Below are 23,006 nucleotides of genomic sequence, written 5' to 3' on the forward strand. Positions count from 1 at the left end.
TTCTGTGAGTAATAAACTTGTCCATTTCAATTTCTCCTGTGGTCTGTTGTTGAACCACAGCTCACCATCCAGCACTCTGTGTTCCACTTAACAAATATTAATTTAACAATGTATGGGGCACCTGGATGGCTCAGTCAGTAAAACATCCGACTCTTGATTTGGGCTCAGGTCATGATCTTGTTGTAAGAGCAAGCCCTGCGTCAGGCTCTGTTTTGAGCATGCAGCCTGCTTGGAATTCTCTCTCTCTCTTCCTCTGCCCCTTCCCACTCGTGCTCTCTCTCTCTCTAAAAATAAAATAAAGTCTTTAAACAAAAAAGCAAAGTCATAACACCTGCACACCAGTGCGTTGGATCGACCTTCTATACGCTCTCCCTATACTTCTTCACATGCCTTATCACGCGTACACATTTACATCATTTTTTGGTAATAACTTATCGCCCACCTCCCTGACTAGAATGTTCAGCTCCCTGAGGTCAAAGACAATGTCTGTCTCATAATCCTGAATACCTGTAACAGTCTCTGCCACACAACAGGAGCTGGACAGATGCCTATTAAAGAAATGAGAACCCTGTTCTCCAGTCTTCCTAGGCTCTAACGAACAAGCTGATGGTCTAGCTTAGAAATGCAACTCTACAGTTCAAAGAATTGAACCCTAAAACAGCAGCTCAAGAACAGATCGACGGTGGTCGGCTCTGGCAAGTTTAACTCTTAGAAAAAATACTGAAACTTTCTCTTCAACAGACAAAAGGACAACAATGAATCCCGGAAAGCAACAAGTGCTTCCGTCTCACCTGCAGTGCAGATCGGCACCACCAAGGTCCTCAGCAGACACTTCCTCTCCAGTGGCGGCTTTCACCTACAGCGAGGACAAAAGTCGGTGGTGAGTTCTGCCCGCCAGAGAAATAAAAACGCTTACCTAACACGCACGTCTTCTAACCTGACTATGCCTACCACTCTTTCTTCCACACAGCTGAAGATTTTGTTTTCTTTCTTTTTTTTTTTTTCATTCTTTAAGTAGGCTCCACACCCAACGTGGAGCCCAACGCAGGGCTCGAACTCAAGACCTTGAGATCAAGACCTGAGCTGAGATCAAGAGTCGGACACTTAACCAACTGAGACACCCAGGCGCCCCAAGAATGTTTTCTTATTCCACCCACCCAGCAAACCTAGAAAAAACTGTCTCTGGTCTACAGATGAAAAATCTGAACCCAGAGCCACTAAGCGATTTCCCCACAGCCCCCGAGCAAGTGATGGAACCTGAGTTGAATCAAGGTATTTCCGGCCTGAAAGCCCACTCTCCTCTTAACCTTCTGTGGTCCAAGAATACTCCTTGTACATCCTTGTACACCTCGAACAGGCACCTGCCAGACTGTGCGTGTCAGTAATCCGCACGTGCCTCTCTTCTCTCCTCTATACTGTGAGTGCCTTGAAGGCAGCAACTGTGATGCATTCATCTTTGAACGCTCAGTAAATTTAGTGAATTAATGCTGTTTTTGGCCTATCCTGAAAAACTGCAGTAATTATCACAAACTCTTAGAAGTGCAATACCTTTAAGATGCCAAAAAAAAATCTCTAAGATTACCTACATCTAAGATTCAGCAGAATACGACCAAAAAGAAAGAAACCTCAAGTAATAAATTAAGAATGACTTAATTATAGCCTGAGAAATTCTAACAGGAAAACAGAAAAATCATTTAGTGCCAAATGCCAACCTGACCCCTTAGGAATTGCTTACTGATTCCTACTTCTTTGGGTTGATTGATTTCTTCTTCTTCAAATTGGAAAAGCTGTTATTAGAACAATGAACATTTATCTAAAACTGCAGCATGGAAAGGACTTATTATTTAGTACATCAAAAGTTCTGTCTTAAAAAAATATTATTGCACAGAGAAAAGTAATTAAAATTTTCACTTCCAATTTTTCCACCCACAAAACTAAATTCTTGGTTCTCTTCTTCCTAAAATATTCAGTGTAAAATAGCATTCAGCCCAGACAATAACTAATTATAAGAGGTGTCTGGATATTAAAAGTGGTAAAAAGGAATAAACAACCGATATCCTCTGTTTATTTCCAGGGATCTGACTAATATCAACTGATAAAATAAGGATTCGTCACCAGTTAATATTTACTGAACACCCACAGCATGTTTGAAACTGTGACAGGTGCAAGGATGATAAAAATTAAAAACAGCTCATTCTACTAAATATCAAGTTCAGAAGTCAGAAGAACAAAAAGCTCCTTCAAGACAATGAACTTATCTTACTATTAGGCATTTTTCCAACCACTTTAAGCAACTGCAAGCTATAGCAACTCAACCGCACATTATGCATGGCATCTTTTCAATTGTCAGTAAAACAAGCGTTAAAATTGAGCAGATGAGACTGCGGCTGCTGCTGCTTTTTTTTTTTTTAACCTGTAAACACGGTCTTTCAGTGGCAGACTACAGAAGAGAGTTCGGTTCTCTGAGAGGACTGCCGACTTCGGCTGCTAAATGGCTCCTTGCTGAGGCACAAGGTAAATCGGTACCCGTCACCGGACATGGCACTGCACCCTTCAGACAAACTCTTCTCTTGGAAACGGCTAGTGTTCTCTCAGTACCATGATGCTGCCTACAGTCCCAAACAGGTGTTTTCAAATTTCAGTCCTATCTTTACTCATTCTTTAAGGAAAAACACCTAAAAACTACTGAAAGTTTGTACCCTTCACTAGACAAAGGGAAATTCTAAATGAATTCTCCTCTCGTTTACCAACGACAAGTATCACCTATAGCTAGAAAAATATCAAAGAGTAATTGACACCACAAGCCTTTTGAATAATGCCTTCAGACTTTTATCCCATTTAAACTGGTGGCTCTTCGGGCTTACCTGATCCTCAATAAATTTATTAAAAATAAACATAATCATTTGCAAAATACACATATATCACATCAGAGCAACCATAAGCTCTTTTTAACATGCTCTTTTTAGTAAATTTGTGTTATTATTCCAAAAGCAAAGACGATTTTTTTTGACAGACTTTTGAAGCAATAACTTTCCTTTTTGAGACAGAATTCACGTATCATAAAATTCACATTTAAGGAATACAACTCAGTGATTTTCAGTATATTCATATGGTTGTGGAACCATCACCACCACCCAATTCCAGAAGTTTCATCACTCCCAAAAGAAAGCCCATACTCATGATAGTCATTCCCCATTCTACCCTCCTCTTGGTCCCTGGCAACCACTAATCTACTTACTGCCTCTAGGAATTTGCTTATTGTAAGTATTTCATAGAAGCAGAATTATACAATATTTTTCCTTTTGTGTCAAATGTTTCCTTTTATGACATAATGTTTTCAAGTTTCATCCATGTTGTAGCATGTGTCAGAACTTAATTCTTTTTTATGGCTGAATCGTATTCCATTGTATGTATATTACAGTTTAATAGTATTCTTGACATTCTCCTTCCCCATATAATATTCTTAGATTTCACTTAAATAATCAGATACCTTGTTATAAGATGTAGTAATTACCTGTGTCTTCACCTACCCTCTCTTTATCCCTTCCAAGTCTGGGCCCAGATTGTGACACACGCATAGCAGAGTGAAGACTGTATTACTGAACATCACTGGAATGGAGCTGACCAAAGAGGAGAGGGGAAGAGCCTAAGATTACATAATCCACTCCTCAGTCCTGCAACACAGGCAGCTCACCAGTAAGGGTGCACAGGGTCCCACTCTCAGAAGGGCCCTGTGCTTGGAGTTTAATGCTCAGTGGTTACCCTACTGGAATTCTAATTTAATCTTTGAGTATGTGTTCCGTAAATGAAGTCTGATGAGACAATGGGGCATGTGTGTTGGGGTTCAAAGCCTCAGCTCTTGGCTGGTCTGCCTCCTACCATCTTTCTGGAAAGGGTTCTTGGCTCCCTCCTTCCCTGCCAACTGGTGCATAGGCCCTGGGCTCTGCTCTATCTGTTCCTCCCCACCCCTGCCTAGCGACTATTACACCCGTCCCCACTGGGGGCCTGTCATGGGCAAAGGGAAGCTCAGGGATCAGGCTTGCACCCCCTGGCGTCTCAGGGTGGAGCGTAGCAGCACCATCACTAGCCTGGGCTGGCGGTGCTAAGGTGTTCTCTCCAGCAGATGACTCAGTGGACGTGGGGGTGGGAACTAAGCGATAGCTTTTCGTCCCTCGCCCATCTGGATATCAAACACATCCTGGCATGAAGGCTGCATACCCCTGGGGGGTCACATGTCCACCAGCAGTTGAACGGTGGGCCCACTGGAGGCACAGATGCCTGAGAAGAGGAGTGTTCTATGCTTGAAGGAGCATGTCCTTAAATAGCAAATAAAAAGCACCAAGACAGTTAAAGGTACCACAGAAGGAAAATGTTTTATATTTTAGTACCTTTAACAGTACTTGTTCCTCCTTTTTGAACAAGGGGTCTCGTATCTTCATTTTGCACTGGAGTCTGCAGTTATGTAGACGGCCCAACCAATGATCGATAATGATTGCTAGGATTAGAAATTTGGAGTACCTCTCATAGCTATGCTAACTTGTTCCTTTATTTTTTTTTAACTTAACCTTTTTGAAAAGGTAATATTTTCACAAGACTCAGAAAGTCAAAGGTCTCAAAATGTTTATGTTCAGCACACCCACACACACAAAAGTCAAAGGTCTCTCTCTCGCCCTGTTTCATCTCCTCTGCATTAAAACTATGTTTACTGTATCTTGTCCAGAGTTTCTTTATGCATATACAAGCTGACAAATGTATAATTTGCCCTGTTTTACACAAAAGTTGACATATTATGGGCAAGCACCTGGTTTATCAACCCTGAGTCAAACAAGAATGCAACTGAGGTAGAAGAAAAAATAAGTAGAGGTTTATTTCATCAGCCATTCAACAAACGATGCTGGGCCAACTACATATCACATACAAAACGACATTGTATTCCTTCCTTAAGTCCTACTGAAACTAACTCAAAATGGATTACGAACCTATAAGTAAGATCTCAAACTATAAAACTTGGAAGAAACCAATGTATTACAACTTCATAACTTTGCAACAAGCAAAGCCCACACAGATATGACACAAAAGCACAGCAAAGAGAGGAAAAAAAATGCATGAACTGAACTTTATCAAAATTAAACATTTTCACGCTTCAAAGGAAGATACCACCAAGAAACTGAAGACAATCCATAGAAAGAAAATATTTGTATCCAGAACATATAAAGAATTCTCACAACTCAATAAAGACAAAAAGCCCAATTTAAAAGGTGGGCAAAAGGATCTGAATAGATATATCTCCAAAGAAGCCATACAAATGACCAACAAGCACAAGAATGACGCTCAACATCATTAGCCATTCGGGAATTGTGAATCAAAACCTGAAAGAGGGGGCGCCTGGGTGGCACAGCGGTTAAGCGTCTGCCTTCAGCTCAGGGCGTGATCCCGGCGTTATGGGATCGAGCCCCACATCAGGCTCCTCCACTGGGAGCCTGCTTCTTCCTCTCCCACTCCCCCTGCTTGTGTTCCCTCTCTCACTGGCTGTCTCTATCTCTGTCAAATAAATAAATAAAATCTTTAAAAAAAAAAAAAAAACCTGAAAGAGGTACCATCCACTAGGGTGGCTATCATCACACAGACACACAGTAACAACTGTTGGCAAGGAAATGGAAAAATCAGAACCCTCACACACAGCTGGCAGGGGCGTAAAATACACCGTGGACAATTTGGCAGTTCCTCAAAATGTGAAGCTCAGAGCTACCATGTGGCCTAGCAACTGTACTCACAGGTCTATAAACCTCATAAAGGGAAACATATCCATTTAAAACTTGGATACGGAGGTGCGCAGCAACGTTATTCAGAATATCCAAACACTGGAAACAGTTCAAACGACTATCAGCTGATAAATGGATAAACAGAATGCTGCCCACTCGGACAATGAAATATTATTCAGCAATAAAAAGAAGTGAAGTGGTTTCTCAAAAAATTAAACACATCATTACCACATGATCTAGCAATTCTACTTCTAAGCATAAACCTAAAAAATGAAAGCAGGGACTCTGATATATCTGTATACTCATTATTCATAACAGCCCCAAATTAGAAGCAACTCAAAAGTCCACTGATGGATGAGTTAATAAACAAAATGTGGTACATACATGCAATGGAATATTATTCGGCCTTAAAAAGGAAGCTCTGACATATGCAACAACATGGTGAATCTTGAGGACAGCACCCTAAGTGAAATATGCCAATCACAAAAGGATAGATACTCTATGATTCCACTTATACAACACATCCACGGTAGTCAAATTCATAGAAAAAGTAGAATCTTGGTAGCCAGGAGCAGCGGAGGTTGGGGAGAACAGGGAGTTAATGTTTAGTGGGGACAGCTGGAGCAGATGAGAACATTCTGGAGATGGAGGGTGGTGATGGTTGCACAACAATGTGAATATATTTAAGGCCACAGAACTCTGCACTTAAAAATGGTTAGAATGGGGGTGCCTGGTGGCTCAGTCCGTTAAGCATCTGACTCTTCGTTTTGGCTCAGGTCATGATCTCAGGGTTGTGAGATCGAGCCCCACGTCAGGCTCTGTGCTCAGCAGGGAGTCCGCTTGAGGGTTGTCTCCCTCTGCCTCTCCCCCTGCTCGTGCTCTCTCTCTCTCCAAAACAAATAAATCTTTGAAAAAAATGGTTAGAATGGTAAATTTTATATTAGGTATATTTTATCTCAATCAATCAACCAATCAATCAAGACTATGTTCTTACCAATGGTGGTCCTGCCAAGAAAATGGTACCCTGCTTGCGTACAATGATGTTTTCATCAGCCATTGCAGGTACATAAGCACCACCTGCCGTACAGGAGCCCATGACCACCGCTATCTGGAATGCAAGCATGTAAGAAACCCATGAGGTGAGGTTCAAACAGTTAGTTATAGTCTCTGGCTCTATGGACCCACAAATGTCACAGTACCAGACGATATTACTAGCTGGTCCCTATGCTTCCTTTTAAAAATGATCCTCTTGGTGTTTGGAATAGTCCCTTAACTACTTCTATCAAAGCCTTTTGAAGGGCTTAGGTCACATTTTCCAAAATTTATGGACAGTCTCCCTGTTGGAGAAAAGACTGGCCATTCAGAACGTTAGCGTGATCGACTAATGGGGAGAAGAAACTCGACAACCCACCAATCGGTCAGCAAAACTGTGTCGAAACTAATAATAAGTCTTCTCAACAATTGCCACTTACCTCATGGGAATACTGAAATAATTCTCCAAAGGACTGTTAATACTCTATGTTACCCTGAAAATGGTATGTTCTGAATAGAAAACTAATGTTCGCATCGCAGTTGAAAATCGTGTTCGAAAGCAAGTCAGCTGTGTGGGACCGGGGTGCTGGGTATGTTGAAAGTCCACAGCACTGTCTTCTCTGCTTTTATGCGTGTTTAAAATGTTTCATAATAAACCTTTTTTAGAAAACTCGTGCCTTGAAATTAATAAGACACAAAGGATAATGAATATGGGTTTGGCTGATTACCCTTAGGTAGGAATAAATAATATTAGAAAAAAATAAGAAAAATATGTAATGGCCATTTTCTTAAATTACCCTATGAAAGCACTTTTTGCTACTAATTCCAATATTCCATCAGTTTTCTTAGAGTCCTCCAAATATCCATTTTGAAATAAAAATGCTACACTAGTATTAACCCAAAAATGCAAAGCAGCGTGAGTTAAGATTTTTCCATCTCAATAGGAATCACAGAAAGCATCTTTCCCTATTTCGCATATGTTATTAAAAATGGCTGCAACATTTCACTGTCAACATGTTATAAAAGTGTTCATCATGTATCATTTTTGCTTATCAATCACCCAGAAGTTTATTTGCAAAATATCTATAGCTAGAAAAACTCTTGCACAAGGAAAGGAACACAGAAAACATTCACTGTAACAGTCTTCACAAAAGTGAAGATACGCAAATAATCAACACATCCATCAAGACCGCATTTTGAATGGATGAATGAATTGTGAATAAATAAGTTCGTTAAAAATCTGAGGGAAAAAAACAAATGAAATGCTAACACTTTACAAATCCAAGCGGAGGGTCCATGAGTGTTTGTTATTGCACTATTCTCTGTACTTCCTGCATGTTTGAAATATTTTATGGGCTTTGTCTTTAAGGATTTAGGAGTAAAGGACACGATTTCAACTTACCAGCCTGTTCTCTGTACAAGAACAGCAGGTAGAGCTCAAACTATTTCAGTACCCAAAAAAAAAAAAAAAAAGGCAAGGAAGTAAAGTCACAGCAACGTAAAAATCTAAAAAGGCACAAATTTCACAAGTAAGACCTACAGAACTAAACAGGCATAGCAGGGTTCCATGACAGCAAAACTGAAAGCAAAAGAAAAAAACAGCAGCTGTCAGCAAATATTGAGAGACCAAGGATGGGAGGTGAGGTGGGTGGGGGACAAAGAAAGACGAATTCAAGTGTCAGAAGGCAGGAAGACAAAAATGAGGGTAATGAAGCTGAATGCCATCATGCCATCTCATGGGGAGAAAACATCTGCTAATTTAGTAGAGAAGTTTCACAAGGGAAGAGCTAACAAATTATTGGTGCATCTACACCAGGGAATTTTACCATATTCCTAAGGGCGCTTCCAATGTGGTTTTTTCCACAGTACTCCCAAAACCAAGGAAATCGACAATCACTTCTCTCACACGAACTGAGAGTGACCCCCGATGTCTCTGGACTCTTGGGATTCACATCCTGTATAATCCCATCCCCTCAGTGTGCGATGGATCTGGTAACATGCTTCTAACACACAGGTCATAACAAGTGTCACTCTTGTGATCCAATTCTGAGAGGCCATGTCTTCCCCCCCACCCCCGCCAGCCCCCTCTCTTGCCCACTTGCTTGTTCGCTCTGATGCAGCCAGCTAACATGTGGAGACTCGCTCGCTACAGCTGCCCACTTGGGAAGGAACCTACAGATGCTTCTGGCCAACAGCTCACGAGCAAGTAAGTGAAGCCTGCCGAGAACTGAATCCTGTCACAGCCACATGAGCAACTGGGCCAGATCCTTCCCAGTCCAGCCTGGAGAGGACTGCAGCCACCTGAGCTCAGCACTGGGGGATCCAGCTCAGCTGTGCTCAGAGTCCCAACCCACAGACTCTGCAGGGTAATAAATGGTGCTTTAAACTACCAAGTTTGGGGTTAATTTGTTTTGCAGCACTAGATAACTAATACAGAGACCAAAAACCATCTATCTCAAGTAACTGCAATGGAGGCACATCGGAAACCTTGGGACAATCTTTGTTTAGAGTACTCTCCTGTTGCTGGTCTGCAACCTATCTGCCTATAAACCATTCCTCTTTCCAGACATGGGAGACAGACCGTAAAGAGAATTCTGTACCATCCCAGACAGTAATGAAAAACCAAAAGACAGGGGTAAACATTGAAACCATCATGCTAAATGAAAGAAACCACTTATTATATGATCCCCTTCAAATTAAAGGTGTCATAGGCAAATCCATAGAGATAGAAAGTTGATGAGCGGTTGCCAGGGACTGGAAGGATTGGACAGAAATGGGGAGTAACTGTTAATGGATATGGCATTTGCTTTGGGGGTGATGAAAATGTTTAAAATTGACTGAACTCTGTGAATATCCTAAAAACCACTGACCTGTACATATTAAATGGGCAAATTGTATGGTATGTGAATTATATTTTAATAAAGCTGTTATAAAATTTAAGAAACAAGAGCTGGAATTATTAAGTATATAAGATTCAAAATTCTCAAGTTTTTCATCAAGAAGAAACAGTCTATTCTAGTCACAAGTATCTCACAGACACTAAACAATATCTCTAAAGCAAATTCTGATAAGAGTAGAGAATAGAAATAGAACAGAAAAATGAAATTTTAAAAATGAGATAAAATAGAAATAGAATAGAAGAATGAAATAAAAGAACAGAGATTAGTGGAGTCACCACTGTCACAGAATCTCCTCTTCTCGTCATTTAATTCTAAGCCATGCACTCACTCACGAAACAGGGGGAATATGCACCAAGCAGAGCCCAGCCACTGTGTCTGCTTCTTTTTCTCACAAAGCACAGGAATCCCTGGGCCAAACACCTCCAACGACTTTCCATGTCCCCAAGCATTCGTCTACGGAACAACAAAGATCTTACATGGGGGCCACGCTGGACACATGACAGGGAACCCCAGAGAGAAAATTCTGCTTTGTCTACTCAGAGGACATTAAAAAGACATAAGTAAGATGCGTAAGCATAAACTGTTCTGCGCACACTCGGGGTATGGATTTGGCTTGCCCTGAGGCACAACACAGGCACCAAATCAGGGGAGACGGGACAGTGACTCTCATCTGCATAGAACGAAGGAGAACTCCCAAGAACTCCACTGAGAGCCGATAGTCCACCCAGTCACCCGTGAGGAGGGCTTCCTGTGACACGGACAAACCAGGAGATCCCTCTTTCAGGGTTGATGAGGGAAACAAAGGCAAGAGAAACGTAGCTTAAATTAAATCTCTTTACAGCTTGCAGCCCACTGATAGATACCTGACATATGCGCAGTGTGACCTTCCTCAGGGAACTCGTGGCTGCCTCAGTGCCTTAATGTTTATGTTTATTAAAGACTAAAAGGAACCTTACCTTAATAGCAGCCAGCCCTCAATGATCTGAAAGCTGCCTCCCAATCCCTTAGAGACTTACACTATCCCCAACCCCCAGTAATTAAAGACCCCGCAATCCCAGCGCAGCTCTTTCTGCCCACGGGTCCTGTCCCCGTGCTATAATAAAATCACCTTTTTACACCAAAATGTCTCCAGAATTCTTTCTGGCCTGACGAACCCAAACACCTCCAAATTTCGTGAAGGTGAGGAGGTCCATGGTGATTCAAGACTTACATCAAAAGCAAGAAAGCAGCAAGAAGGTGAAGAAAATGTAACTGACCGCGACGCTGCTTGCCGTCACCGCCACAGAAGGCACAGCGGAAATTCCGAGTAAAAGGAAATGAGATGCTCCAAAACAGAGGTAAGAGTCTGTGAAGACTTTAGACAAAATTTCATTACCTTCCAGGTCCTGCCTGAACAAATAGACTGGTTCTCATTGCACCAAAACCAAATTACATATTGTAGGTCAGCAGCCTGCCCCACAGAAAGGGTCTCTGAGAGTCAAGAGGTTTTATACCTAATTCTGAAAAGCTGTGTGAACTCTAGACCTCCGTCCTTCCACTGAAAAATTGCACTAGACTATCCAGTCCAAAGGCGCACTGTGATAAATGTAACAGAACTTGGAGGGGGGAGAAGTTCCAGTTGCTTGATGGAAAAGCCATTAAAAATATAGTATGTTTTGGGGCGCCTGGGTGGCTCAGTCGGTTAAGCTCAGGTCATGATCCTGGGGCTCCCTGCCCAAGGGGAGTCTGCTTTTCCCTCTTCCTCTCCCTCTGCCCCTCTTCCCCCACCCCCCGCTTGTTGTGCTCTCTCTCGCTTGCTTGCTCTCTCAAGTAAATAAATAAAATCTTTAAAAAAAATTTATATAGTATGGGTGCCTGAGTGGCTCAGTCAGTTAAGTGTCTGCCTTCAGCTCAGGTCATGATCTCATGGTCCTGAGATCAAGCACCACATGGGGCTCCCTGCTGAGCAGGGAGCCTGCTTCTCCCTCTGCCTGCCACTCCCCCTGCTTGTGCTCTCTCTGTCAAAAAAATAACTAAATCTTTTTTAAAAAAGTTTTATATAATATGTTTTTAGGGGCACCTGGGTGGCTCAGTTGGTTAAGCATCTAACTCTTGATTTTGCCTCACATCATGATCTCAGAGTTCTGAGACTGACACCACCCTTCCTCCCAAATCAGGCTCAGCACTGGCGGGGAGTCTAACTGAGTCCCTCTCTCTCTTTTTCCCTCTGCCCCTCCCCCCACTCACTCTCTCGCTCTCTTGCTCTCGCTCTTACTCAAATAAATAAATAAAATCTTAAAAAGAAAAAAAGCAAACACAGAAAGCAAATACTATCTGTATCACATTGTTTCCTTCCTCTACCGACAGAGCCTCCATTAAAAAATAAAAGCCACAAAATACACACATCAATTCAATAGCTGTCCAAAATTTAAGAACATTATCAATTATACTGACTGATCACACCGCTGATTCTGGAGTACTCATGTTTATCTGTGCGAAATAGGCTGAAATGTGCACAGAAAACAAAAAGTCCACCTTGCCCAGAATGTTCTGTTTCTTCCTCAATCTTTTGATCAGCCTCAAAGCCATCAGGGTGATTTCGTCTCCCCCAGGCCTTATCTGACTTCATGGACAGGCTGAAATACATTTAAAAGTAATGAGCAGCTCTTTCTGTCCACAGGTGCTGTCCCCAGGCTTTAATAAAACCACTTTTTTTGCATACACACACACACACACACAAAATAAGGGCGCCTGGGTGGCACTGTCAGTTGAGCGTCCAACTCTTGATCTCAGCTTAGGTCATGATCTCAGGGCATGAAACCCCATTTCAAGCTCCGTGCTCAGCAGAGAGTCTGCTTGAGTTTCTCTCTCTCCCTCTCCCTCTGCCCCTTCCCCTGCACACTTACTCTAAAATAAATAGTCTTAAAAAAAAAAGATAGTGATGTACAGTGCCTGTCCTACTAAGCCCCTCAAAACAATTACCATGATCTGAAGCAAAGAAAAGAAATTGCAAAAATAATGAGCTAAATAAACCAAGAGGGGGGAAGTAAGGGGAGCGAAGGAAAGAAGAAAGCAAGGACACCTGAAATAATTTTAAGTACCTCTCCGAAAAGAAGAACAAACAGGCCCAGACGCAAAGAAAACTCACGGGAAAGGCCCAAGGCGCTGCATCTCCACACGGCTGGAGGAGTAACACCGATGTCAGAAGAAAGGCCTGTGAGTCACAGCGGAAACGCTCCGCCTGGCGCACCGAAGGGTTACAGTCAAACAGGACGAGAGGTGATGCCGCAGAGCAAAGATCCATCTAGACGAGGCCACCACTACTTTTAAAAATTAATGGTGATGCGAGACCTATAGAAGACAAAGGTCCCACCTCTGAAGAGACCTGGAAGTCTCCCGCTTCAAAAGCCAGCAACGTGGAGCCACAATCCAGAAAGTAAAAGCAGCGTGTTCCCAAAATCATCAAGATATTGGGCACAGATTTACAGAAAGCCCAGGAAAGGTATCCTCAGGACACGAGACTCTAACCAAGACCACCGGACACCAGTACGCCAAGTCTTTACACGTCGAAAACAGAAAACAGGTGCTGAAGTGTACCAGAGAGAAGGAAAGAGAAACAGAAGAGAGCACAGAGGCACGCGCCTCACGTAACTGCCTTCTCTCCTTGAGAGCAAAAACAAACACTTTAAACCTTCTAGGTCTGCAGGAAGCTGTCCATTTTTACCCCTGCAAAGGTATCGGAAACGACACAGATACGATTGTCCAGAGACACAGATCTTAGAAATCAGCAGGTAAGTGGCTTTACAGTGTGCAAGGTTACTAACATTAACCAAAGAGCAACCTTGGGAGGAAAGCAGGAACGAAACGAGTAAGGAAGCTAGGGCTCCCTATCAAAATGCACACGTAACGGGCCTCCCTCCTTCGTCTGGGCTGCCGACATGCCATCCAGACTGAGGAAGACCCAGAGACTTCGGGGCCACGTGAGCCATGGCCACGGCTGCATCGGCAAGCACGCAGGAGGCCGGGGTCCTGCTGGTGGCATGCGTCACCACAGATCAACTTCGACACGTATCACCCAGGTTACTCTGGAGAAGTGGGTGTGAGATGTTACCACTTAAAGAGGAATCAGAGCTTCTGGCCAGTTGTCAGCCTTGTAAACCGTGGACCTTCATCAGTGGCAGACACAGGGAAATGCCGCCAAAGACAAGACCCGAGCTGCTCCTATCCCTGATGTGGTGCGATCGGGCTGCTACAGAGTTTTAGGAAATGGAAAGCTCCCAAAAGCGTTTCTTCCAGCCTGTCATTATGAAGCCCAAATTCTTCAGTAGAAGAGCTGAGGAGAAGATTAAGGGTGGGCGTCCTAGAAGCTTGAAGCCACACGGAGGGAGGGTCATTAAATGCTAACAAGTGCTTCCCCCCCCCAAATAAAACATAACTGGAGTTAAAAGTGATTGCTTTATATAATAAAGTATATAAACAAAAACTTTAAAAAATAAAAATCAAGTATAAAAACTTGTTTTTATCGGTTCATCTAAGCCAAAGTTTTAAGTAAATAATAAAGCATACATTAAAATTTAAGAACTAGCACTCAGCATGTCAGGTATCACTTAAACAGTTACAAAGAGTTTCACTTTTTTAATAAGTATTAAGTACCTTCTCAGGCAAATGTATGGGAATATAAACATTAACCTGATGTTGTCTCTCATCTCGAGTGGCTTAGAGTCTACTGAGGGAAATTAGGATATATCTAGGTAAAAGGAATAAACACCATTAGTAAGGTATAGCTCAAAAATTATGGGCGTTTCCTTCCAGGAAGGGATTCTGGGAAGCCTACCTAGGAAAGACGGCATCTGAGATGCACTTGGAAACTGAGCTGGAGACGCAGACTGCAAGGGACAGGGAAGAGAGGGCCCAGCATGGACCTGAGCAGACAGTCATAAAAGGCCATGGGGCACATGAAGAACAGTGAGTGGGTCAGATTGACAGCACTTTACAGTGAGCAATAAGGCGAGAATGTAAGATTGGAACCAGATCACAAGGGGTCTTAAGGACCAGGCTAATAAGTCTGAAGTTTGTTTTGTAGAAATTACGGTTTAGAGCCAGGCAACCAGATGAAGAATAACCCTGTAGTAACATGTACAGTGGACAGAAAAGGAAAGGTTGGGTAGTCAGGGACACAAGGCGGGCGAAGCTAGCGCCACAGTGTAACTGGTAACAACGCCCAAACTACCCGTGGTCACGGCAGTAGAAATGGAGTGGAGAGGACCAATCCGAAGGTAAAAATCAATAGGACTTCATTTGTCAAAGGTGTATTATATGTTGATTATCTGTCCAGCACCAGAGGAGCTCCTGGGGATACAAAAACGAGGAAGATATATATATAGATAAAATAGATATAAAATAGATATTTTAAACCTGAAATAATTAGGTAGGGGAAAAAGCAGAGAAGAGTCAGGATGACATCACAGTTTCAATCCTAGGGAAAAGACCAAGAAGGAAGTACCATCAACAGCAAACAGGGATATGGGTGAAGGACTCAGTCAATAAGAAAGCAACCGTGCTCAAAGTCTAGTTTGAGCCTAGTACTACCAGGAAATCCACGCAGACAGCGGAACACCCAAGGGTAAGCTGAGGTGCAGAGGGAGGTCGGGAAAGATCACGGAGATGAAAGGTACGTCATGAGTGTTTACGAAACCATTAAGGACAAGTTCCTGGGTGTGGTTGGGAGGATAACATGGAGGGAGTGGGGGAACAAGGAAAAGCCAGAGGCACGAAGCCTAAGGAGGATTTCAGGGAAGGGAACAGATGACAAGACCAAGAGGTTGTACGGAGTGAGAATCTAGTCTATAGGAGGCTAACGCGACCTCCGAGGGGAGTGGGTTAATGGAGAGTGAGCAGTCAGGAAAGGAGGTCCCGGGACAGTTCTTAAGGAGTTTGCTGATCCAGAGAAGGAGAGAAGCTTCGGGGAACAGGAGAAGCTAGAAAAGGTCCTTTTCTTTTGCCATTGCTTTTGGTGCATTTTCTTTTTCCTTTAAAAACAGAAGTCAACATTGTTATTGGCTGTGAGGAAAAAAAAAAAGTGGATGAGAAAATATTAAAGTGAGGGAGAGAAAGGGATAGATGATGAGGCACAAAGACAAGTCTAGCTTTGGAGAAGAAGAGAGACAGTTGCTTCTGGGATAAAAGAAAGTGAAGTCGCAGTGTTTTTAGTACAACAGGGCTCACCCAAGCCTGATTTCTTCAGTGCAGTATGAAGCAACAGCTTCAGTGCAGACGTGGGGTTTAGAGTTCACTTACTGGGGAAAAGACCAGAATAGGCGCTATGGAGAGACTAGCACACAACTGCAGTTAGAAATTTTTCTCTAATTCCAAGAGGTTCATAAGAATAGAGCAAGGTAAACCTTTCCCCTAAACTTCCTACTGCAGTGAAATAGAAAAAAGATATGCTAAGAGAAGTGGCTAAGTTAAAGAAATACTGATGGTAAAACTTTTAAGAAACAAAAATTAAACAGGAAAGGGGAAAGCATTCAAATGCCCTTCGGACATTTTAGATTTTTTTTTTATCACAGGCAGGTACTGCTTATTTGAAAATATATGGACACTTTTAATTTTAAAAAGACCTGTTTTTTAAAGCACATTAAGCTTTAGGTTCCATGGGAGCAGAGACCCTATCTGGTTATATTTACCAACACAGTGCTTGGTTTTACAGTGGGTCACATACAGTAGGTGACAGGTCTATAGTGGGTTGAATGATGGCCCCCCAAAAATATGTCCACACCTGAATCCCTAGAACCTTTGATTATGACCTTATTTGGAAAAAGAGTCTGCAGATGTAATGACGGTAAGGATCTTGAGATAAGATCATTCTGGCTTATAGGGGTGGGCCCAAAGTCCAATGACAAGTGTCCATGTGAGAGAGAGAAGACACAGACACACAGGGGAGAAGGCAGACAAGGCAGAGACCAGAGCCATAGAGCCACAAGCCGAAGGAGCACGTGGAGCCACGAGAAGCTGGCTGAGGCAGGAACAGAGTCTTTCTTAAAGCCATCCGAGAGATCCCGGCACAGGCACCCCCTCAATTCCAGACCTCCAGCCTCCAGAACTTGAGAGAACACATTTCTGTGATTTTTTAGCCCCCAGGTTGTGGTAATTTGTTACAGCAGCTGTAGGAGACTAATGCAAGGTTAGTACAACCATACAAATTATAATACTAGATTAAATGGGCTGGTTTCCTCTATAAAACAAAAGATCACAGTAAGAATTTCATACTAGGTAACAGAAGGACCCTCTGTGCAACAGTGAGCAAAGCTGAAGTTTCTATTTTGATAAATAAAGCATAGATGGGCAAAGTCACTACATAACAATAAGATATACAATAGATAATCGATAGAAAATGAAGATGAGATACAGTAATTGCAAGTGAAGGCTAATTCACTAGAATATTACTGAAAACACCACAAACTTAAGAAATCCAGTAAGAAAACATAAACAAAGGAGAAGCATCAGTATTACGAAATATTTCAAACATGCCAAAAAAGATTACAGAATAATAAAATAAATACCCTTTAACCTAATACCCAGTCTTAACAAATCTTGACATTTGGCCAAATTCACTTCAGATTTTTTTTAAAGAAATAAAACATTTCAGATATAGGTGAAGCCTCCCGCCTGACCCCTTTCTCCTGCCTCCCACCTCGAAGGTAACCACCATTCTAAAGTTGTGTATTATTCCCATGTACATGTTTAAGACATAAGTAATAGATCGCTTGACGTATTTAACATCTACAAACAAAGCAAGTGACTCTGCATTTATTCTACTGTCATTTTTACTCAACTTATTTGCTGAGATTTAGTTATGTTGATGCATGCAATTCTAGTTCATTCATTTTAACAGCTAAAAATTGTATTACTCGTCTCCCAATAATGGTCACCTAGCCTATCTGTTATCTTTGCTATGTCGATGCTACAACAATCTTCCTTGCACCTGTCTCCTCATATAGACACCAGAGGCCTCAAGCATAGTCCTCAGTGCCCCTTCTTTTCAAAAACTCTTTTTCTTTGGTGAGCAGCCTTTATGACAGTATAAAAGTATGCCCATAATTAAGAGAATAATCTGACTGGAGATAAGGTACTTTCTGTGGGGAAAAACCTACATTCTGTATTAAGTTCCGTTTTAAGTCATCTCAGAGTACCTAGTTAGCAACGGCATTTGGAGCAAAAAGCTGTACATTTCATTAGCAGGAAATTACCTGTGCGATATTTTGAGAAGACATAATTGCCTGGTTATAGAATATACGGCCAAAGTGATCCCGATCTGGAAATATTTCTGCTTGTCGCGGTAAGTTTGCCCCTCCTGAATCAACTGACAAGGGCAATAACAGAAGTAAGTACATCTGAACGAACAAAACGCCCGCACGCGGAGAGACTGGTATCAGTGACAACAGCAGTTCTCAATCACATTCACAGAAAGCTGGCCCTACGGGTCTAAACTATTCTACACCACCTTTTTCCGGTCCCCCAACAGAGCCAAAAAATTCACTATTTTCCTCAAATCCATTAGGATCTCCTCCCTGTGCAAAATTCCACTTGAAATGTTTAAGACATTCTCTCCTTTGAGGACGAGCTAAAGCCCCAGAAACACCGTAAATTCTTAACCAGTTCTGCTTAAAAAAAAAAAAAAAAAAAGTGTCTTTCCCTCTTTTAAACCAATACAAAATCACCTATGGAAATCATGTGATAATTCATCACCGACTGCCGGGGGACTGTTTTTACCGCAGAGCGGAGTGGGGGCTAAGAATGTCTGCTGAAATTGGAACAGAGCTTGATGACTTCAGAGCTGTGTGACTACTGGCATGTTTCCTAGCTGTTCTATGACTTGCTTTCGTCACCTGTGAAATGAAGGGGACAACAGCAGCTCTCCCAGGGAGCTGTTCCTGGGATGACATGAAATAAGATAGGTAAAGCACTTAGTTCAGCACGCTGTGAGTGCACATAGCAGTTTTATGAAAATTTAGCTAGTCCCATGCCTACTACTCTTGCCTACATCCATTAAGTCCTTCATTGTTCTTTAATACATAACATCCTGTCTCCAATTCGTTCAAGCTTGCCCAAGACACGGACAACAGAGTACTCTTCACTCCATCCCCTACGGTGTTTGGCACAGCACCTGTAAGCAGTAGGGCCTCATATGCTGTTTTCTACATGTGCAAAAAAAGTTCACACTGTGAGTCAACCAGGTAAATTCACTTTTGCAGGAAAAAAAAGTCTCTACGTCAGTACCTGTTCAAACACCCACATAATTAAACAATAAACATGCTGGCATTTCACCAAACTAAGCTAATATGCAGGCAGCTACCTTGCTTTTATGTTCCTTTTGAAATACCCTTAGATTTAAACGTACATTAATTTCAAATGTAAATTTCCTTTCATTAAAAATTAAATTTCTTTAAATTGCATTTGCTGAAATTATTCAAGCATTTAACAAAGTGCCTACCACTCAAGAGATCCATAAATATCAGCTATTATTTTTTTCATAGTTTGAACTCATTAAGGTTAAGACAGAAAGAAAATATATAGACGGAAAAAACCCACACACATGTAGAAAAAAAACTGGCATACATGAAAATACTGTCAGAGGTTATTCCTCAGTGATGTTATTATAGGTGGTTCTTGTTTACTTTTTCTTCCAGGGTTTTTAGCAAAGAACATGCATTTCTTTTGTAATTATAGGAAAAACCAACAGTTTTAAAAAATACCCGCTGATAATGTCATATATAGCCCTCTAAACAGTATTGCATCTCAGCAGCTAAAAATAGTTCATTTTACGACTCATGTGACTTGCCCAAATAGATGCAGGGGAGTCTGTTTTGCATTGCAATTTCTTGCGCCCGTAAATGTTTCTTCACAGTCACTGGGTAGTAGGTACCTCCTTTGATGGTGGCATCATTGGCAACAATAACGCATTCGACTCTGAAAGGCAGAAATTTCATTACAAAGAGAATAGGTGAGACTTCTTCAAAGTTAAAAGGCCAATTACGTCTCATTACAAGACACTCCAATGCATCCTTCAACTTCTAGTACATTTCACCAGTACTAGTCATTAGCAGACAATCTCATGATACAAAAACAAGCTATAAATCACAGTTCACATACTCACTTATATAATATAAAATGACTACTATGAACTTCACAAACTCATACTTAATTAAAGTCCTTGGGAATGCAAGCTGGTGCAGCCACTCTGGAAAACCGCACGGAGGTTCCTCAAAAAAATAGAGATACCGTATGACCCAGCAATTGCACTACTGGGTAGTTACCCCAAAGATACAAATGTAGTAATTTGAAGGGGCACCTGCACCCCAAAGTTTATAGCAGCAATGTCCACAATAGTCAAACTATGGAAAGAGCCCAGATGTCCATCGACAGATGAATGGATAAAGAAAATGTGGTGTACATATGGAATGGAATGTACATATGGATGGAATATTACACAGCATCAAAAAATGAAAACCTGCCATTTGCAAAGACGTGGATGGAACTAGAGGGTGTTATGCTAAGTGAAATAGTCAATCGGAGAAAGACAATTATCATATGCTCTCACTGATATGTGGAATTTGAGAAACAAGGCAGAGGATCATAGGGCAAGAGAGGAAAAAATGAAACAAGAGGAAACAAGAGAGGGAGACAAACCATATGAGACTCAATCTCAGGAAACAAACTGAGGGTTGCTGGAGTGGAAGGGGGTGAGAGGGATGGGGTGGCTGGGGAGGGTAAGTGTTGTGGTGAGAGCTACGTGTTGTGTAAAGATTGATGAATCACAGACCTGTACCCCTGAAATAAATAATACATTATATGTTAATAATAAAAAATAATAATTATTAAAACAAAACTAAAAAGACTTGTCAAAAAAAAAAAAAAAAGAGTCAGTCCTGGGGGCACCTGGGTGGCTCAGTGGTTAAGTATCTACCTTTGGCTCAGGTCATAATCTCAGGGTCCTCAGATCGAGGCCTGTGGCAGGCTTCCCTGCTCAGCGGGGAGTCTGCTTCTCTCCCCCCACTTTACCCCTCCCCCTGCTTGTCCGTACGTGCATGTGCACGCTCTCTCTCTCTCTCTCTCCCTCCCTCTCTCAAATAAATAATCTTTAAAAAATAGTCATTAGTCCTGTATTAGCAGTGAAAAACTAACAACCTCAGCCACATTTCATAAAGATTCTTTCAATGAAATGATCCTAGCAAGATAATAATAATAATAATAATAATACAAAAAAAAAAATCCAAATCTCAAGGGTGAGATAATCCCTCATAGTAAACCACCAAGTTTCCTTGTAGGAAGGTAATATGCAAAAGTGACAACTGACCTACCAAGAGAATTTACTTTTTACATTTTCAAAAGTTCTTCAATGTTACTACCACATGCTTTTCTATAAAACTAAGAGAAATTTAAAACACAGTTTCTATTTTGTTTAAGGAAACAACAGATGCAAACTATAAAATAGTATATTGAAAACATATACTATAATGCATCATCAATGGTACCCTTTCTCACCAAAACCAGCTGGTTGGGTGCCATGCCCACCAGTAACACACAAAGAGCAGGGTGGTGAAGGCAGAGCACCTGTGAGGGAAACTGCTTGACATTCTCAGGGAACCTGAAGGTCAGGGGCTGACTTGAAACTGGAGTGAACAACAGTGTGCTCGTTACCAAACTTAATCTTCCTTATCTTTATGATATTATTATTATTAGTTAAGATTTTATTTTCAAGTGCTCTCTACACCCAACATGGGGCTCAAACTTACAACCCCAAGATCAAGAGTCATACGCTCCACCAACTGAGCCAGCCAGGCACCCCTACTTATGTTATTTTTTAAAATCTCACTTTATATTCCTTATAATTCTGAAAAGTAAGTCACTGAGGCCCTGCTGAAAATAAAGTAGGGAAGGGCCTGGGAACAGCAGCCTCAGGTAGCACCGTGCTTCTCGCGTGAAGGGATGTGGCCAGCAGTGTTCACCGCAAGACAAAAGGGCTTGTCTCAGAGCATCGATTTCATTGCTAGAAAGCACTTTTCCACATTACAGTTGGCATTTTAAAGTGGAATGCCAATTCTTCATGACTTTAGTAAACAAATTAGACTTCAAAGGGAATTTCAGCTTCTGGCAGGTTGCTGGGGCTATGATTTCACACCCCCAGAGTCTATTCGTCCTCCCCTGCCCTGGGGGTGCTGCCCTAGAAAAGCTGAAGAAGTTCCAATACTGGAAAGGGGCCATGGAGTCAGACAAGCTATGGTGAAATTCTGGCTCTGTGCTTGCTGGACATGTGACCTCCCACAAGAGACAGAGCCACTTGCCCATTAAAAGGTCAGAGACATGTTACAGAATGAAGAATAAAATTAGTCCACAAAAAGACGGCATTGTACATCTATTGGTTCTGCCTACCCAGAATCTATTATTTTGGCAATGGACTTCAACTTTCTTTCAGAAAATGCCTCTTACCTAATCCATGTGGCGCAGGTAGGACTGACCCCCAAAGCCTATCTTCAAAGGTGTACACTGGCCTTTCTACCTGGAATCCACACTGTGGCTCAGGAATGGTCTTGGACCCCATGCCTAACCCCACGCCCTCTCTCAGTGCACCACTCTGCCCACGTCCCCACATGTCCACCAACCAGGAAGCTCTCAAAAAGAACCCAGCCCTCTTGGGTTTTATGTAGGCTTCACTGCACAGCCATGAAGGACTAATTCAGTGGCCACTGGCTGATTCAACCTCCAGCCCCTCTCCCCTCCCCAGAGAAAAGTTCCAACCCTCTAATCACATGGTCGGTTCTCCGGATAACCAGCCCCCGGCCTTGGGAGGAGTCCAAAAGCCACCTTCATTGACAATAACAAAAGACACCACGACCACTCTCAACACTTCCAAGGGTTTGGGGAGCTGTGAGCCAGAAACTGTGGACAAAGACCAAATATGTATGAGAAATAAATTTTGGTCATCTGAATGACCAAATATATCCATCTTATAAATCACAGTATTATAGTAATACAATATATAATTATTATGGTATTATTAGTTACTATAGAACAACATAATATGATAAGGTAAAATACATAATAAAAAAAAGTAATTGTGATGGTGCTATGTTAAGCTAGAACGGTCAAGGGATGGTAAAAATAACAGTAACAGCCCAAACTGACATGGCACTTACTATCTACTAGGTGTCCTTTTAAGGCTTTAGATATATGAGGTGTTCCATTTTACAGATGGGGACACAGGCACAGTAAAGTTAAGTAACTAGCCCAAGGTCACCAAGCAACAAGTGGTAAAGCCAGCATTTGAGTCTAG

The 23,006-nt window shown here is 41.9% G+C and overlaps 1 protein-coding gene and 1 pseudogene across 3 annotated transcripts in view; one reads left to right on the plus strand and one right to left on the minus strand.

Moving 5' to 3' along the window:
- MCCC2 (methylcrotonyl-CoA carboxylase subunit 2) overlaps positions 1 to 23,006 on the minus strand; it is a 61,765-nt gene that overhangs the window by 22,505 nt on the left and 16,254 nt on the right. For all 3 annotated transcript variants that reach the window (XM_045809785.2, XM_087862088.1, XM_087862090.1), the window contains 4 exons: positions 19,515 to 19,642; positions 17,923 to 18,035; positions 6,757 to 6,870; positions 792 to 856 (listed from right to left, as the gene is read on the minus strand). In XM_045809785.2, coding sequence (XP_045665741.1) covers positions 792 to 856; positions 6,757 to 6,870; positions 17,923 to 18,035; positions 19,515 to 19,642 — 420 coding nt within the window. The remainder of the gene's footprint in view (positions 1 to 791; positions 857 to 6,756; positions 6,871 to 17,922; positions 18,036 to 19,514; positions 19,643 to 23,006) is intronic.
- Positions 13,612 to 14,077, plus strand: LOC123800248 (large ribosomal subunit protein uL15 pseudogene; annotated as a pseudogene).

This window comes from Ursus americanus, chromosome 5 (assembly GCF_024610735.1).
Source record: "Ursus americanus isolate L20-20 chromosome 5, mUrsAme1.1.p, whole genome shotgun sequence".
Lineage (NCBI taxonomy): Eukaryota > Metazoa > Chordata > Mammalia > Carnivora > Ursidae > Ursus > Ursus americanus.